The 19,082-nt window shown below is 41.3% G+C and overlaps 1 protein-coding gene across 3 annotated transcripts in view; it reads right to left on the bottom strand.

The window, feature by feature from the left end:
• Window positions 1-19,082, bottom strand: part of Moe (moesin) — a 40,248-nt gene that overhangs the window by 12,356 nt on the left and 8,810 nt on the right. Inside the window, exons 1-2 of one of the 3 annotated variants that reach the window (XM_022848355.2) lie at window positions 12,697-12,824; window positions 10,636-10,699 (exon numbers count right to left, since the gene is read on the bottom strand). In XM_022848355.2, the coding sequence (XP_022704090.1) occupies window positions 10,636-10,647 (12 nt within the window). In that variant the 5' untranslated portion in view covers window positions 10,648-10,699; window positions 12,697-12,824. Of the gene's footprint in view, window positions 1-2,787; window positions 3,106-10,635; window positions 10,700-12,696; window positions 12,825-19,082 lie in introns of those variants that run through there. The other 2 variants (XM_022848354.2, XM_022848356.2) reach the window with 2 other exon arrangements.

Below are 19,082 nucleotides of genomic sequence, written 5' to 3'. Positions count from 1 at the left end.
AAGGTGCAATGGGCTGACATATCGAGTGTAGTTACGGCTCTTACCCACATACATTTCAACTTACATTTCCTATATTTGGGTACAGCTGCAGGCTCAACTAGAAAAAGAGGCCTTGTTGTTTCTGATGTCATATACGTATTTCTTTGACCTGTGCTGATCAGACTAACTGAATGAGAGTTGCTCCCAGCGCTACCTGATGAGAGGAACACCAAACGATAGGCTGAGCACTGCGAGTGGCTCGTGAAAGAATGCAGCTTGCCATTAATCCAGTTCAAAAGGGCGGACGTGTCGACATTCAAAAGGAGCGACCCGGGCCGGCTCCGATTTCAGGACCCATGTACAATAGACATGGCGGAACTTTAAGGCAAAAGTGCACGAACGTTGAGCGACTTCTGCTAGAAGCTGAGTTTGGAGTTTTGTTGAGCACATACGTCACCCCAACGAGGATAATTTCCGAATTAGTCCGGATGGTTTGAAATATGATGATGAAGGTCTTTAGCACCTGCAGAAGCGCCCCAAGCAAATGTTGCTAGCTCCGCGTTGTGTGAGCGCCATTTGACTCAACGACAGGAGGGCGGTTAAGCCTCAAGTCAGCCTGCTAGTTCATTCACTACGAACCTCTTTAACGATGCCGACCTCGCGGTATAGACACGACACAGCAACACAGCATCACTTATGTCGAAAAATGGATGTTAATCGACACGCGCCTAAAAAAATTGCGAAAGATCTGGCCAGCGCAGCGAGACTTTAAATCGACAGGCTGCCAAAGGATATATCTCGAAATGAGGACATCTCGCTAGATAAGCATGACCGAAGTGTAATGGGGCAAATTAATATTTTAGTACTCGTTTACGGGTATATAATACGAGCGGAATGAATGGCTAAGTGTTCGTTACTGCCAGCCAATCACAAAGCTAAGCCGGCCCATTTTAATATACGTAGTGGAGAACCGCAAACGCAGGCACACGGTCTTCGACGACTCCGGAACATCACACGTGTCAGGCATCTCTTTTTATCAGTGTATGCCCAGTTGTGTGTGCATAGGTGTCGACTGCCAAATCAAACGCAATGTATTTACTATAGTCACTAAGACGTCATCTATTGACATCATTTTAGCTCTCACTGCCATTTCACTTGTCCGTTATCATGGAGGAAGCTAACGAGATTATCGCATTCGATAGATTAATTATGATTCTGTTTGAAAAGAATCGAAAGCAAGATCGATCCGTAATTATAACACACAATTATGATATCGCTCAGCAGTCATCAAAAGGGCACATAAAATCTATGAGGTATATAGCTTTTTTCTCACACCCTAGATGAATGCCTCTTTCGATAGCCATTGAAATCAGCCATTTGGGTATTTAATTCTACCAGATGCTTCATTGGTGTCTCGTATTTTGCCGGTAAAGCGTGAGCTGTAGGGCCAGAATGACAGAACCAAGGGCTATCAAGAGGATAGCCATGGAGGATCTATCGGCTCAGAGTCGTGAGCTCGTAATTTCAAATTGATTCCATGGTGCCTTGCTTTTACAGAGAGGGTAGTGTGTGAGCGTGAGAGAACATTAGAATTTGATCATCGCAATGAAGGGTGAGAATCATTTCCGCAATGAAGCCCAAAGACGAAAACTGCGATGGATACATTTATGTATTGTTTTTACGTTTGGGTTATTTTCATTGCTAATTATTTACTTTTGTCACGTTTAGTTGCGCACCATTTCCGGTCCTGCTGCTTTTGCTAGATCGGGCCAAGCGTGCATACAACAAGGTGAACATCAGGCGCCTCCTACAACAAACATAATAGGCCAATTTTTGAAAGAAAAAATCGCAGTTCAGCACATTTTGCGACCATGTGTAGCGTTCACGCGTTAGAGGAGTTGTAACAGTTATAGGAAAATTATGGTGAAAACGTTGGAAGGAAACTGCGCGGCCTAGAATATATCATCGTCAAATGCAGATCCTGATTTAGGACACGGTACACTCAATATACGGCTAAATCCAAGCAATAGCAACGAGCAAAAAGAGGTGCATTCGCGAAACTTAGCACATTATCTAGCTCGACTTTATCTATAAATTGCTAATATTCTTTACAAGGCAACAGTAATGCCTGCTTGCCAAGAGCTCGATAGCATGCTCATGCGTTCATCTGTGGGATGGCACACACTAAGTCTCATATATATTTATTTTCACTGCGTCTTTCATTACGATCTGAATTTATACAGGCTTTAGCTATAAGTCGAATGAAAAAATTGCGTCTTTAAACAAATGGGCTGACAATACAGATAGAATGAAGCCGAACACTCCAGTCGATTTATCATTATTATTATATTTATCAGTGTGGATTTTCTCAAGGGCAATAGAAATGCCTGAAAATACAAACGCGTTTTACAGTACATAATTGTCAAGTAGATAATTTTTAATACAAATGTGGGAAAAATTCTACGTTCTTCTACGGTACTGAGTCACGTGTGTCCTTGAAAGCATGAATGGGACGGTACATCGACGATTTAGTGCAGATATCTTACGATTCTTTTTTAAGCTGCTAGTTGACTCTTTCTGAATGAAGGCTGTAGCTTAGAAAATAATCAGGTCACGAAATAGATAATTAAGGAAAAAAAAATAAACAAATAGACTCCTTGCATACGTCCTTTCGTTTCGTACGTGTTAATGATAGAAAATCTATTGCTTTCTAATACTGAAAAGCGAAAAGAAACATGGCACTAGGGCCAACACTATCAAAGAAACTACGTTTATATTCACGCAACGTATATTAATGCAAATACGAACCATTCTGGTTGTGATGATATACCTCTTGCCGTTTCTTGGTGAGGAACTCTTCCAAAATCAGCAATTCACGAGCGCACTTACTAGCCGAGTTGCCTCTACAGTTGTTGTCACTATCTCAGTATTTTAAGCACAACACCTGGGACTGCGACGCAGACATACACGGAAAAACATCTAACGCATGCCAGTGTTCCTATTTTACTGCAGCACTAAATGTGGCCTGAAGGCTGGTTACCTTCCAGTTTCTCCTTTTCAAATATTAGATCAACAATTCGGTATTCCACACAGCCTAACAGCAGGACTACACTGAGCGTCGGTTTACTGAAATGGATTGAACAAGATTGCGCGTCCTTTACCGCCCTTTCTCTATTTTAGCTATTAACGCCTCAAACCAAGGCATTAAAAACTAAAAGTTTCATTTCCTTGCTGCGGGTATAAATTATCCACTCAATCACGCCTCCGGCATCTCAGATCTCACGAAATACTGCAGCTGAACCATATCGGTACCAACGAAAAAGATTCATTGGCCTTCCTTCCTTGTAAAATCACACATAGGCTTTCATTTGTACAGCCGCTCAGTAATTTTCAAATGGTCTGAGCTAATCATATCGATTGAAAAATTTCCCTTCGATCTAAAGGTAACTGTCAACCTGGAACGCTTGCCTTGCTTTGGATATAATCCAGGAAGAAGATGGCGGCGGAGTGTACAAAGAAAGTCTAATGATAGGAGAAAATTGCATCGTCAGATGACAAATATGCGCGCATAGATTCAACTAACTCACCATCCATAGACATCCGAATTTTACTGGATTAATTCGAACAGAAAAAATCTGGCTAATGTGTGGCATACAATTCGAGCAGACATAGTTTGATGTGACGTTTTTTTTATCAGGCGACTGAACTTTCACAGCGAACAAGAAATCAGGACAACACTGAACGAATTTGATCAGCGACGACGCAGGGGCAGACAGCGTCATTCAGAGAACGTACAATAAAAACCACCTTTAGACTGATCCAACCACTCAGGTGTTCCACTGACGTTTCACAAACACGTCACACGAAAAGAAATATATATAAACACGTATATGCCATATGGCTAACTTTTGCCTGTCACACTAAGCAGGTATGCTCACACAAAAAGTAAAGCCGAAATCCAGCCAGACCACCAACTATCCTTAGTTAGAGATAGACGAAATCACCGCCGCCACGGAATGCGTTCCATCATCTGGAATTATGATGGCCATGTCGATCGCGTAACCGGTACGTAGCTTCGAAGCTTGAAAAACCGCGAAGCAGAAGAAGCGAGGCAGGATAGAAGTCCATGCCTTTCCTTCTTTCTCGCCAAGAAAGACCTGCATCCTATTAGCAATACGCTAAAGTACGTCTGCTCAAACAGACTTCTGAAAATTCCGCTATGTTCGCTATGCGGGAATCACGCGCCGCTACGGCAGGAACAGATCGGAACATCGCAAAATGTTACACACACAAATCGAATTTCTTTTTTCACGACTGCTGTTGCCGCAAAAGACAACGTCTTGTTATGAGAAACGTTTCTTACATGAAGTAGAAATTGAGCACTTAGATCCACGACTTCTCACTTGCACTCATTTCCACGTTATCACTATTTTCTCATGTTACGGTAAAAATTTACCCTCTTTTACCGTTGGAGCCACTTTCCTCTAACGACACAATCTGTCCGACTGTGTCTCAACGATCAACGCTTTGTTAGGGCCCACTAATCTCTGCGGTATTTTTTTCCTGCTTCTGGCGAACGTATGGATCTAATCTGCGACGCTGCACAGATACACTCTGGAGAGTCGCGCGGAATCTCAATTTCCAATGGCAAATACAGCAATAAGTGATAATCAACGACACAAACAGTGTAGCAGTACTAAGCCAGCCAAACTAGCGGACCCTTTCTTTTTAGCCGTGGTCCGGCTTCTTCAACTAATTACCAATCGATGACAACGCACAGGCGACAAGATGAGGAATGATACAAAGGCCTGCGGATTCTGGACAGCTGCATACAATTGCTGCAACAACAGCGCCCTCGATGCACACAGGCCGGCCATTGACACAACAACATCAAATTGTTCGAACAATAGTGACAGCAAAATGTCCTATAGCACAAGCGGCCGCTAAGAGTTGCCCTCGAGAGACGATCGCGACGGCAATAGCAGAAATGTCGTTGCGCTATAAAATGACAATGAAGCAATAGCCCCTTCAGTTGCAAGCCGCGAAGCACACAAATCCCGTCGTTGTTTGTTGATGCAGAGACGTAGCGATCACTACAGCTGCGACAGAGAAGCAGGCGAACCTGGACATGTGCGTGTTGCCTACTGAATTCGCTGGTTCCGATCGCAGTGGATAGAATACTTGAACAATACGGGAAGGGGAACTGGTTACAGCATAAAATAATAGCGTGATCCTCTGCTACCGTAACTGTGATTGATGCTGTTGTCTCATCGCTGGAGACGTCACCCAATGGCCGCTCTATCGTTGAGTAGTCGATATTGGGGACGTTATCCGCTGGTTTCGAAGAAGCATACGCCTCCACGTGAAGTTCGTTCGCGAAGTAGCATGTACCGTATATCATGTGCATGACATTTGGCTGAGATGAAAGGTGGTTCTGTTAGTAGTGATGCTGATCGTGACGTCTGCCGTGGGCATGGCAGTGGTAGTTGAGCCGGTGATAATGGCTATCGGACAACGACTGTGAAGGCGCCAGTATAAGGAGGTAATCGGTACTCAACGTAATTAAAAGAAGAGGCCATACAGACATGAACTTTGAAGGCTTTCACGCGATCTTCAGTCGGGCGTAGTTTGGAATGCACCGGAAATGTCTCAAGGCAATGTAAATATGGAAGAAAGACAGGGCGCTAGTGACGTGTGCATTTTGTATAGAGCGTGAGATCATATAAATGAGGAACAATCAAGTGCTCTAAATAAAATGCGTTTGAGATGGCATTACAGGCTAAAGTAGAACTTGATTATGACATTGTCTTCTGTTAGATTTACCCACATGATAACCTCAACAAGGAAACTTAACGATAGAAATCCTTGCCATGCTTATAGTTTCGCACGATGTGACGAAGCGTGACATGTGTCAACGGGCTGTAAAGGAAACGCCTAAAAACATTCTACCTTTTGAATAATTCAGTATCTCAAATAGATAATTGACATTTATGTAGTACAAAAAGGTAAGTTGTTGAATGCAAAGACGAGCGTCGGCCAACACCAACTGGCAAAGCATGTCAATGCACACCCAGAAATATATATATTGCACTTTATGGCAATAAGCTTATGAAGTTTATCGAAGTGAAGAGGGCACCATATGGGATATCGGTATCTACAGCAACAGTAGTCGATTAATCATGTGCCGATGTCATCGCCAAGGCTCTCTCTATATAGCCCGTGCAACCACAGAATTATTTTTGACGTTAAGTTGGCGGCCGCATCTCAAAGTCACCTATACAACGCCCATTCGTATCAGCGATCAGTAGCGGCAGCTTGGCAAACATCAGAGAGCTTCTAATGAACTTGCAGAAAACAAGCAGCGTTCGATACTCGAACGAGCGACAACTTAAACGGAACTTGCAGATCTCCGACTAGCAACTATAAGCCTGCACGACACTTTCTGCAGTTAGCGTCTTTCGAAGCAAGAAAGTTCGCTCTCTGAAACTGAATCTAGTACGACGCAGTATATCGCTAAACCCTCTGGCCCACAGCGAGCCTATCCACCAATAGGCTCGCTGTGGGCCATAGGCCATCCTTCATAACTTCCATGGCGTTATATATGACAATTTTTAGCATCTCTCGACAATACACTTCACTCACCCAAACAGTTACTGCGCATGCCGCTATAAGCACACTAATGTTCCAGCGGATGAACAAACGAGCGAATGCAACGAATAAATGAGATAGAGAGCATTGCTGTCGATCCCGCAAGCGTTATATAGTAATGTCAACACATAGTACCATTGAAGGAGGAGGACAGACGAGCCAGCAGTCAGTAGCAGTAAAGCAATCAGTCAGCGCGCCCGTAACATACTGGAACGGGCCAGCTCAAAACGCAAACATGAAAGCTACACGTCGAACTGGTAGGCACGTAATTCCACAGAAGTAGCCGTTCTACGCCGCAACGCGATGAGCGTCTGCACGGCGTCGAACTGTCGGCAGCAGTAGGGGGAGCTGAAATGAACTACCGGCAAGCGGGACAAATCGTCAGTGAGGCTGCTATTTTATTCACTTCGATTCTGCGGCAGCTTTGTTTAGATTGTCTGTCACTTCAAGTGACGGGAGCAGCAGCGGCTTCGGTGGCCGTTCACTGTTCCTCAATGACTCGCTGTGACAACGGCATATGTTTCGACTATCTCATGTGAGCACTTCCGCTCACATGAGATAGTATGTAGTTCAGAAATCAGCATTACGTACGGCCGAGATGCTCCTGAGACTATAGTATATTGCAATACGAACGGCACAGCCAGCACTGAGACTATTTTATACAGCCGCCTCAAGGAAAACAGCCGCTGGCCGTTCTGGGAACGAACACTGATACTTGAGAAAGTTTACGCGCAATACACAGAGAAAAGCGTGAACATACGTAGGTAAGAACAGAAGACGAATGCAATGCACAGGGAAACGAACAGCTATATGTGGCAGTGGGAATGTAACTACAGACCTATAGTGGACGCTCGTTCGACCTTATGGTACGTTTATAGGAAATGGCGCTAGGCCGAGAACATGAAACAATACAACAACGGCCGCTTTTGTCACATATTAAATTTGTTTTGATAAGCTCCTTCCTAAGGCGAGCACAATGCTAATAGCAGTAGTGGTCGTTGTTGCGTATAAATTCAGAGCTCAAAGGTTGACGTTTGAATCGGTCATAATACATCGGCTAACCACCGTGTAATCGAGCTATATTACAAGAGGTGTGATTTTCCAATAGGTGTTAATACATGGGTACTATAGTGTAATCTTTCAGGACTTAGTAATTGTCAAACCTTGTCTTCCTAGTTCAGTTCACTGTAGCACAACATTAAAAACAACCAATGAAGTTCCACTTATTTCACCGGCAGCTGTTTTTCGAAAAATCATTGCTCCCTCTGCTTTCAAGAAAGTATCACCACACACACACACACACATATTTGTATGCAGGATATTCAGAACAAGTCAGGGTACGTTTCACACGGATTATCAGTTGTAACGGGTATATGCGCATCCGTATCTTTTTATTGTTTTTTTTTTTAAATTTTTTTATTGTTATTCTGTTTATTATATCCGTATCTTTTATTTGCTATTATACATAATTTATTTTATTGTGAAGCAGAACCACGAATTCATCATGGCGGAAGCGTAGTTTGAATAAGAAAAAAGATGAACACCTTTTATCCAGCGTATTCTTGTGGCTTCTGTGTGGAAAATGTATTTTTAGTGCTACACTTTTGTAACAAATTTTTGGTTTACTACAAAAAAATTGAAATTCACTGCATATTTTCGCGCCTCAAAGGGTTATTCACGTATTTAAAAAAGAATTTGTAACGGGTTCAACTTATGAATGGAAGCCGGGATCGAAATGACTGACGGTTACATCGTGATCGAATTAAAGATGAGGGATGTCCCTATCAATCCATGAGAAAAATGCCATTGAAACTTACTTCTTGTTTTACTTAGATATAGCTGACAAGCAAACAAGGCCTGTTTGATCTAAGTGTATCCCGAAAACCTCAAAGAGACGATAGGCGATATGCTCATTCCGATGATATCAACGGTGAGTAATCCTATGTACTCATCGAACAAAGTATCTGCTAGCGAGACCATTTTCCTACATTTTTTGCCCTTTCATTAACGTTCATTGCAGTCGAAACCTGTAGAAGGTATCTAAGGATCATTCGTAGCATCAGTGAGTGCCATAGTCACTCTGGCCGCCATAAACAGCTTCAATTTGTTTCTACGCGTAATCGGCCCAGCCCAATCTACGTGCGCCGGTTGATGTAGCTGAGCAGGCTGTTTATCGGGTACAAGAATCCCATGGCCACCCGTATACCTAGGCTTCAACAAAGTCTTGCTGCAGTTCTAAGTTATATCCAGTTGATGTGACGGGCTACGCAACGATAGGCAAACTACTCAATAATGCTGATATTGCCTGTTCAGTGGACGCTGTAGCAGCAGTCGCCGCAACAATAACCGTCGTTAACACTAACTTCTTTTTTACGTGCCATTTACTATTTAACTTAAAAGCTAAATAGCCGTAGTAACAGTAAGTTAGCAGTCTGTCATTATTTGACCATAACTGAGCTCGCTGCAGTTGAACATAATTACGAAGTTTAGCAAATGAATGCGTGTTATGACCATTTCTACTCTTATCAATGTTTCGTTTTTATAGTGGTTATTTTTATGTTAGAGGTAGTTAGTGTCTATAATTAGGAATGACAATGAGCACACTAAGAGAGCGTCCGTGTAAGAATGCGATCGTTTGGTGCGTGAGAGGTCAGCACGGGATCATAAGTGAGCTCGTTTCAGCTGCAGCTGGTCAGTCTATGAGTACGACCCATCTGCTCGTCGTTTGCCGCACCATTTCGACTAACGAGTTAACCTAACGGCGGAATTGTTCAGTGACGAACAGAGTGGCGGTACGACCGTTTCGTACTCAACGCGAAGGCTGATTTGACGTTCTTAACTGCAGCTTTTTTAAGCAAGGATTGGCAGTGCGCGCGTTTGGAGCTCACGTACGAGCGACCAATGACGTTTACTTTAATTCGACCTTTAATCACGAATCGCACATCAAGTAGAAGAGAAGAAGAATGAAGAAAAAAGGAAGGTTATGTATAAACAGGTTTGTCTAACTACGTAACCGTTTAAGAGCATTCATGGAACACCTGATGCATATGTAGCTTCTTGTTCTTCTTGAAATTTTATGCAGGAGATTTAATGTTGCTAGATTTGTTTTAGAACTGGCTAGAAACGCGGTCTGTGTGGTTCAGTTTGAACGATGATATCCGATGATTTCAGTAAATGACACTCCACTTATAAACAACGTGTGTTCTATACACCCGTTATAAGCACCCAGAACGCTTTTTAAATTAAGTAATATTATAGTTCATTTGAAACTTCTTCAATGGGGCTTTAAAGCTGACACTTTTTTCTTGCTTTCTCGAAAGAGAGACGGAGATGGATTAGACTCGCTGGGTTTATAAATGCGTTACAGCGTATTAGGTACAACTGAAGGAAGCTCAGTTCACCCAATTTCACCCAAGAAAGAATCTCACTCCCTGTCTAACGTACGAACTCGTTTTTATAATACGCGCGCACGTCCCGAGCGCTCACTGAAAAGGTGAACGAAGTGCTTTCGAAATGCTGCCTCGATGAGCTGTATCAATCACTTTAACAACTTAGTTTTCAATTTCGTATTGACTTAAACGGTTCAAAGACATAATCTTCAGGTACTATAAGGGAGATATTTGCAGGCAGCGTTGCATAAACGACTGGCTGAAGCAGTCTCTTTCTTGGCAGTATCAGTCCTGCTAACCTGAGACAGAGAAACATTATTTTAGCGATGGAGGCCTTCGGCTCTGAGGTATACAATCGAGCTTTTTCGAAACTTGAAATTAGATGCGGTTGATCACGTCCTAGCTTGCCAAAAACGTACGGTCATGCTAGCGTAAGGTCAGTTAGTACAGTGTAAATTTTATACTTAGTAAATACGACAGTGCTGATTTTCGGAATAAAGCAAAATTTAGAGCGTGGGTGTTCGACGCAAATCTCCTGCGCCATCTAGAAGTAATACCAATGTGAGCTCTATCTGTAACGGAAACTATAACACAATAGCGCTTAAGATGCCTGACTTACCGGCTTCGGCATTTTGGCGATCGTTTAGTGGAGGTCTATGTCGGGAAGTCTTAGCAGAGTAACCCTGAAATACACGGTCAAAAAAGATAATTCGTTCTTTACTTTTAGGGCATATATGATGCGAATAGTTTGAATCAGGTAAATTAATATATTTATGGATATTGACAGAAGTACTAAATGCCGCCTCAGTTCTCCTTCAAAAAAAAAAGGCTTCAACTCACTACATAGACCTATAAGCTTGAATTTTTCGCTCTGTTTCAATTTTCTGAGTATGTATCCACGGCAGAGACTCGAGGTGGCTTCTTACACTGACCTGTATTTCCGCTTTGCTTTGGCTTGTATATACTCGATTCGCGAGCGTAAGACTTCTGAACCGCCTACCTGCTCAAATTCTCGTTCTAGGCCAAATATTTTCTTGGCATAACGAGATTAGCGTCTCAATGATCTGCATCCCCATTCAGCTACGCAGAGGACTGTAGCATGTGACACTTATCAATAGTCAACGTAAAACGTTAATATCTAATTAAGACTCCTCGATCTGTTCCAGTAAAGCTCAGACGACAAAATATTTGATAAAAACGTCAGTCGCCGTAATATCCTGATCGGGCAATAATAAGAAACGACACTTCAAGGTCATGTACACAAATGGAACATGCCACATCATTTTAGAGCAACTTCAAACTGCTGACAATTGAATTTTTCGCTTAGCACTTCTTTTGCTCACTCGGTGAGTAAGAGAACGCGTCGTAACAAAGAATAAACATTTTATACTTTAACTTACGACATTTCTGAATATTTCTAAGTAATGCAGTGCAGAATAAAAGCAGGTAGTTCGTCAAACAATAACAAGCCTCTTATTAAGATTTGCTTTACCGTTCGCATGTCGCCGGCGCAGCTTCTCACTTTATACGGACTGATCTATAAATTATTTTTTCATAGAAATGGCTGTTCCTCTGAAAGAAGCTACTAATCGTTTTATTCCATGTTAATTGTTTTTTTACTATGTTTATGGTACGAATCCGTCTGAATCAATGGAAAACGAAATCGAACCGGGTTGTATTGGTATAACGATTAAGGATCCCACAAATACAAGACTCACTAGGAGGCCTGGCCTATTATCAAAAAAGGACGTCTACAAGAGCAGCAGATGGCCATCACCAAATCATAACTTCGTTTCCTTGCGAATACTTACATCCACATCTTCTTAGTACAATAATAGTCATTTACGATGTATCAATTCTTTCGACTGCATAGAAATAACTGCATTTGTCATATATCCGTACTAGTGACGGCAGGTGCTAGCAGTCTAGAATACATTTACTGCCTGGTAGTGGCAAGCTACAGTAAGACTGAAACAAAACATGGAACCTCTAAGCCTAGCAAGCCAACTATCGTCTACATTGGGCGACGGCCAGGGAAGCAATTCAGAAAACCCATTTGGCATTGTCTCAAATTCTAATAGAATCATCCTTTGTTTGGGCCAAGATGTCAGTACTACTACGGGACTAGATATATAACTAATGTGGCAGAGCGACCTGTGACGTACTCGCTTTAACAGTTAAGACCGACTGAAAATTTTCGACAAGGACAACAAGTGGAGGATATCTAAAGGCCGCACTACCGCGATCTTTATGATCGATTCAACGTTTCAACAAGTGAACTGGAGCGGGAGTCGAGTAGGTGCCTGCCAACGTATCGGCAAATGACCCCCGCACCTCCCTTATGCGATATCCCGACATGCCGTAGCCCAGCCAATCGGATAGACGCGGGATTGCCGAAGCGTATAAGGGATTAATATCAGCAAAGCCAAAGTCATTCATCAGCTCCCAATTAGTGATCGAGTAAGCTTACTTCCCTTCGTTCACTTTCTTACGTTTTGATTTGATGTTCGCACGCTGCATGTCTGCCATAGAGGGAGCCATTCTAATGGCGCATAACGAACAAATCAGCTGGAATGTACCATGAAAATTATACATTTCCATAGAAACACTGATTATCTAGGGAACTATGTCTTCTACCGATTATGCATCAAAACATTTTCAACCAAAATATTCAGCTTACTATTATGTACTTATGCCGCTGAGCATGAGGTTTCTGATGTTAGTCCATGTATTACGGTGGCTTAGATGATTGCGGCTGAAGGTTCTTGTCGGACAAGTTCGAATGCTGCTACTTGAGATCAAGACTAGCGTAGAAAGTAGTTGCCACTCCCCTCCTGTAATGATAATATTTATAAATCTAGGGTCGCCTCAGCAGCCATTGGTTGTTCTCGAGTACTGGATAATGTCTTCAGTCAAACAAGGATGCCCTTATTCATAACAATTATAATAAGCGTATGTACGTAAAGGAATTTGTATCATTTTGTCCGACGGTCAAAATAAGATTGGGTTGTAGATGGTCCAATAAAGCTCAGTTTAGCTGCCTAAGCATCGAAACTTATTGTAGTACAAATAAGCCATCAAGATCAGAGACACACACATAGAAACTGAACGTGCGTCGACTATAGACGATTGTTAAGCAATTTCCCTTATCTATAATCTGTACAATGTAATCTATATAATGGTAACTATTTAATCCGAAAGTTAATTGAAGTAGTTCGTTCTGAAATCGCCTAATGTACACTGATCAATGAACCGGTAACGGGCACGAATGTCTCATATATATATATATATGTATATATAACTTTCTTAATACTGGATGTCCAACCGAGGAACAGCAGCATAAGCCCTTGAATAGACCAGTGAAAATTTTCAGGAAATAGAGATACAACGATCTCACGCGATAACCCCTTTCATAGATTCGTCACCTAACTAACTGAATTCAGGCGCTTTTCTGTGCGTGCTTTAATCACAAATTGTAACGTAAACCATATACAGATACACTGATTCACACAGACCTTTTAGGCCGTTTTTGTCAACTGAATCCCACATGTATTACTACATTATAGCAAAAGCGTGTTTAGTTCGATACATGAAACCTATTAAAGCTTGAAACATGAACAAACCATATTTAAGCAACGGCATATCATTTGCTTTGAATGTTTTTTTGCAGTAGAATCAACATTCGTACTGCGAAGCTGATTCACGCTATGTATAAAATCTGTTATTTACTTCTATACCAATGAAGCATGAGAGAGCTTTCTGTCGAAGGATCACAACGGTAACGACTAGATAATTTCAAGCATTAACCTTCATTCCGGCTAGATGGAGATAAATATTCTCATAATATACACTCAATCTCGACTACAAGGTTCATTAGAATTCGATTAAATTGTTACTAACGGTAGCCGTTACCGAAAAGAATCTTTGCTCTAGACTATCATCCCATTACGAACCAAGTTACCAGGCGATGTTTCGAAAAACCTCAACCGTTAATAGCAGAATTTTTGCGATAGTTCTGCTGTCGGAAAATTGTTACAAACTTGTATTTCAATTACGCCGCATTTGATGAGTGTTGTGAACCATACTACAAGCAAGTAATGTTTGAGCAGACTAAAAGGTAAATAGAAAGCTCATAATTCTATTTAGCAAAAACAATCGGCACTTCGAGCCCAAATGACCAAGTACCAAGCAATGCATTAACAAGAAGCGCAACATATGCTGTGGTGTCACGTAAGCATTCAAAAAACGCGCCATGCTGATTTCATTAGCGGTTGAAATGGTTAAATCCACAGCTAACACTCTCATATACGACTTACGAAACACACGCAGGCGGATCCACGTACATACGTTCATGTACAGGCGGATCTGTACAAAGAAGACCGGGTATCAATAGCGGAAAACGAAAGCAACAGATTTTACGCAGTCATCTCACGCCAGAGTCAGACGCATCTTGGCAAGGTGTACGAATTGGTCTACCCTGTTGCATAAATTCGTGTAAAACGCTAGCAAAAAAATAGAAGCGCTCGATAGTGTTTGAAACGTACGACTTCCCGTCGTTTTTGCATTAACATCAACAATTGTCTTTCGTCTTTGCCGGTACCCCTACATTTATACTCACTATAAATAGGCACGTGATCGTAGCGTCAGCCATGATACCTTGATGATATATTTTCTCCGGTCAGCTGTCGCTTATATATTATGAACTGTTTAAGAATTTTGTCTCGGTTTTGGTGATCGATCTCAATTCGGCATAAAGCGAAAGTGACATAGAAAAAAAATTAAGAATTTTTAGTTCATCCAGATGGTCTGTGAAACTAATTTGCTGTCAATGTGGGCGAGATTATTAAGACAACTATTAGAACTAAGAGACCGAAAAGCCACCACTGTACCATTCTGACAAGCATTAGTATACGTACAACTTACCTAACATGGTAGGTATATATGTTCTTAGCCGTGTGTAAAATTGCTCTCGACTAACGTCGCCCACAAACCATATATACAACAATAAATACAACAAACAGTCGTCGATCACTTATGCGTCCCGAAGGCGTAAAGTAAATCTTTGGAGTCCACGAAGCTTAGCTAAAGGTATTAAATGAACAAATTTTACGTCCCGAATTGTCGGTAAGCGTCATTTCACCACACTTATCTAAAAACAGTTAACAGGTATCGGGAATACTATTTCTATCATGGCAAGTGAACGTATTTGCTTAATACCTAAATTGGTAGGCGTTTGCATTTTAATTTTTCACTTTAGGGGGTAAACGCAGTAACTGTCGGTACTACCATGCAATTTTTATCCCGATTGGTAGTGCACGATTGATTTATGTACTATGTATCGATCAATTGTTTATGTTCTGAATTTACCTTATACAATATGTACTACTTAACAACTCTAGTACGACGATTCGTATGCTATCGCGTTAGCATGTTATATACTGAAGCACTTCTTCTTAGAAAGCTCCATTTTGTTGACCAAAAAAAAAAAGAAATTTGCCGAACTGGTATAATTGAACCAATCCAATCAATGCCGGGCCGTACTAATAAGTCAATTCAATCAAGAACAAAACTAGGTGACAATTTGCCAAGCACACAAGCACTTACGTGTTTAACGAATAGACAAGTTCTTAAAATATCACCATTAATACCCGGATAATCATCATCTCCGTAGAGCCACCTTCGGTATCACTAGAATGATAAAAATCCTGATCTATTGTAAGGAAACTGTTTTTACGCCTCTTATTATAAGAAACCGAACAACAACAGGCAAAAAGGTCGCTACATCTAAACGAAGGTAACCCAGACATCTAAACCGTGGAAACTACAACACGAGCGGACATAGTGTGACATAGATTGCCAATGTTCAGCCTCGTCCGCGTTCACCTTGAAGCTGCTACTGATAATCTATTTTTCTCTCACGCTGTGTTTATGTATTGGGACAACATCAACGGCCCTTAAACTGAAGGCGTGAATGGTCCGTTGGGGTAGACGAGACCACTGAACCCGGCCTTTTGGTCATGCAAACATGCGCCCGCAGCAGATGCTAACACGCGTGTCTTCGCGTCTCACAGAAACAATAGACCCCGCCATGGTTCCAAAGAGAAAATAGCACAAAGTAAACTTATTATCAATAACACTCCCACAGTACAAACATTGTTACGACCATATATTATGTGCGAAGGCGTCCGTTCTATTTAAGTGCATACGATGTTCATCAGGGAACAAGTGGGTTTATGTTTTGCCTTACGGTGAGTATTATAACAGATATGAACTTCTAATTGCGTAAACTTTGTTTTGACCATCTAAGTCCAGATCAAGAGGCTTGATATAAGCTAATTATCGGCCAAAAAATGATTCCTTCAAATGTTACCTGCGATCCTAAGACACTCGAATCGAAGAATGAAATGAACGTACGGTAGCCTATTCACGCTAACTGGCGTACAGGTATTAGCTAAGTGTTACAGCAACAATGGAGATCTTCATAGGATGATGATGGTTCAATCTCAGCAGATATCTGAATTCACAGCATAGATTCTGATGCACTGATCTCAGCTACATAATAAACTGAAGAAGCCACACAAACAGGCACGCCTGTCACACAATGGGAACTAAAGGAATTTAGGCTTTGCCGTTAGTGATCAGATATGATATAAATCTGGCTACATGGACGTAGTACTTCCTCGACCATTTTTTGTTCTTTCGTCAAACGAACACAGGCTGTGGCGCATAACAATGGCTAAATCCAAACGCTCTCTTCATGTAAACGGTAGAGCGTCTTGTGGGAGAAAGGGACGCTATGGGATGGAGCGTTTTGGTAGACTAAGTGTCGTTAAAAGGTACGATTACAACTCTGTCATTTGTATGCCGTTAGCCTCTGAGCCGTTAGTCCGTACATCGCTCGCTAGGTTTAAGAGTAATCCCACGCACGCGTTTCTGCGTTTCCGTTAAGGCTATATCCTTGTTGTCGTTTTTTCATCGGTGCGGTAAACGGCTTAGTCCTTGACGCTCGCTGATGTCGTTCCGTGTCCTATCGTTGATGTCCTATCAAAGATGTCACGTGACACAAAAGTGACCGTATAGGTTCTCATGTGTCTACCTGTCTGCCTACAGGTGCGTGCAACCAGGGGTTGCATGGTCATGGTTACACATGGTGACTGTCTAACGGTACTGTTGCAAAACACAAAATGTTATTATCGGCATGCGTTCCTGCCGTAAATTCAGCTTCAAATAATTTCAATTAATAAATGGAAAATTAATCCATACGTAGATCTAGCTCAGACTATTAATGCTACAGATAGCGTTACCGCGAGCGGTTTGCTGTATGAATATTTCTACTGTTAATTCTATTAATTATCATAATGATTAATCTGGCAATGATGTCGATGACGGTAAAAATTGTAGTTGCTATTGTTATACCCATCAGTATCAGACCCACACGCACAAAAATTACAAATGAAACTGGCCGAGTTGCTTTTCGCGAACTCTTGGATACTTTACCTATTCGCTATTTTGAGCTGATTTTCCTGCCGCGAACAGAAGCATAAGTTATTTTCCAACTAACTTTCAAAATTACCCAATTTCATTCTGCCTTTCGCAACAAGAGGCATGTCTTCATTAGATCAATGAACGTATTCCGTAAGTAAATCGACAGAACGTTTTCAAAAAACATATAAGCTCCAAATAAATAAGACTCTAGAGGCGAGCGGAGCAGACACATGGTCATAGAATGGACTGCAAGAGCAACTTGACAAATTCATCGGTAAAACAGCCCTTAATATGTGAGCTGATTATGACCTTACTTTGCGACTGTCATTGAAATATCCGTGGACGCTGCAGAGTTGATCGTAAAGCTAAGAACGACTTACCATGGAGGCATAGGAAGGCAACATATATATATATATATATATATATATATATATATATATATATATATATATATATTTATATATTTCGAATTATCTCGTTATTAGGATGCTGAGTCCATTTTGAAATGTCGCATAATGCCTTTTGTATAAAAACTTGTGGAAACCTTGTCTGGGTTATAGATGGCACAATATCAATGTAAAATTCAGGAGCATCATCACTATAACCCTTAAATCACTCATGCATAAGGCCAGATGTAAAAGTGATTGACAGTACGATAGAGAACAATACAAGCTATTGACGTATAGGACAAATCTGTTTATAACGCTTCACTGAAAAGCAAAATATATAGCCCATTCCTCCCCCGAACAAAGACTTTTAAAGCGATAGGGATACGTTTCTGCTTTGTTGTTATGCATCATTATTACTTCGTATATTATTAATTCAAGACCAATCGGCATGTTCTTACCAAGCTGGCCAACAGCCATAGTCCCCTAATTCATCATAATAAATCCCTTGGGCCGACTATTCAAGTTCTTGCACCACATTCACTCTCTTATTGGGTACTATTTTTTTCAGAGATCCTCCATCTCGGCGTTTCCGGTAGACACGGGATAAACGAACCAAAATAGCAAAAAAATTCCCGTTCAGATACATTTGAGTGCTCGATTATACCGTGTATCGTTGGCAGAAACATCAGATATTTACATACATTTATATGTAAAGAGACCTCTTTACAAGAGTTTACGCTTTCGTCGACCTATTCACCATGGCTGATTGCTGCCATCGTCTGATAACGCACTTATATTAGCACTTAGCTTCGTACATGCTCACACGGCATTAGCATACGCCCGCAAAGTTGATCAGAAAAAGAATTCGGCTGAGGTGATAACTACACACCTGTTGCTTTTATGGTGATTCTAAGAATCAATGGAAAACATGTTGTTTGGTGTAATACACTGTCAGGTAAGTTATCCACAAAACTTGGCTTTTAAATGTCATCCTATCTATCAGTCAATATTTATTAAGATTAATCAAAATAAGTAAGAAAATATACATACCGTAATTTAACTGAGGCCAATAGCTTTTTTCTATAGATCGAAGAAGCTGGAAGGTCTAAAAGCAGTAATTGAGTCTATGAATCAATATCCCGCCATTATCAGCGGTGTACTGATCAGTGTAATAATAACAGTGAAAATCTGC

The sequence above is a fragment of the Varroa jacobsoni genome, unplaced genomic scaffold (assembly GCF_002532875.2).
Source record: "Varroa jacobsoni isolate VJ856 unplaced genomic scaffold, vjacob_1.0 scaffold_1346, whole genome shotgun sequence".
In the NCBI taxonomy this organism is placed as follows: Eukaryota; Metazoa; Arthropoda; class Arachnida; order Mesostigmata; family Varroidae; genus Varroa; species Varroa jacobsoni.
Note: the sequence above shows the minus strand (reverse complement) of the source record. Positions and strands in the feature narration are given on the sequence as shown.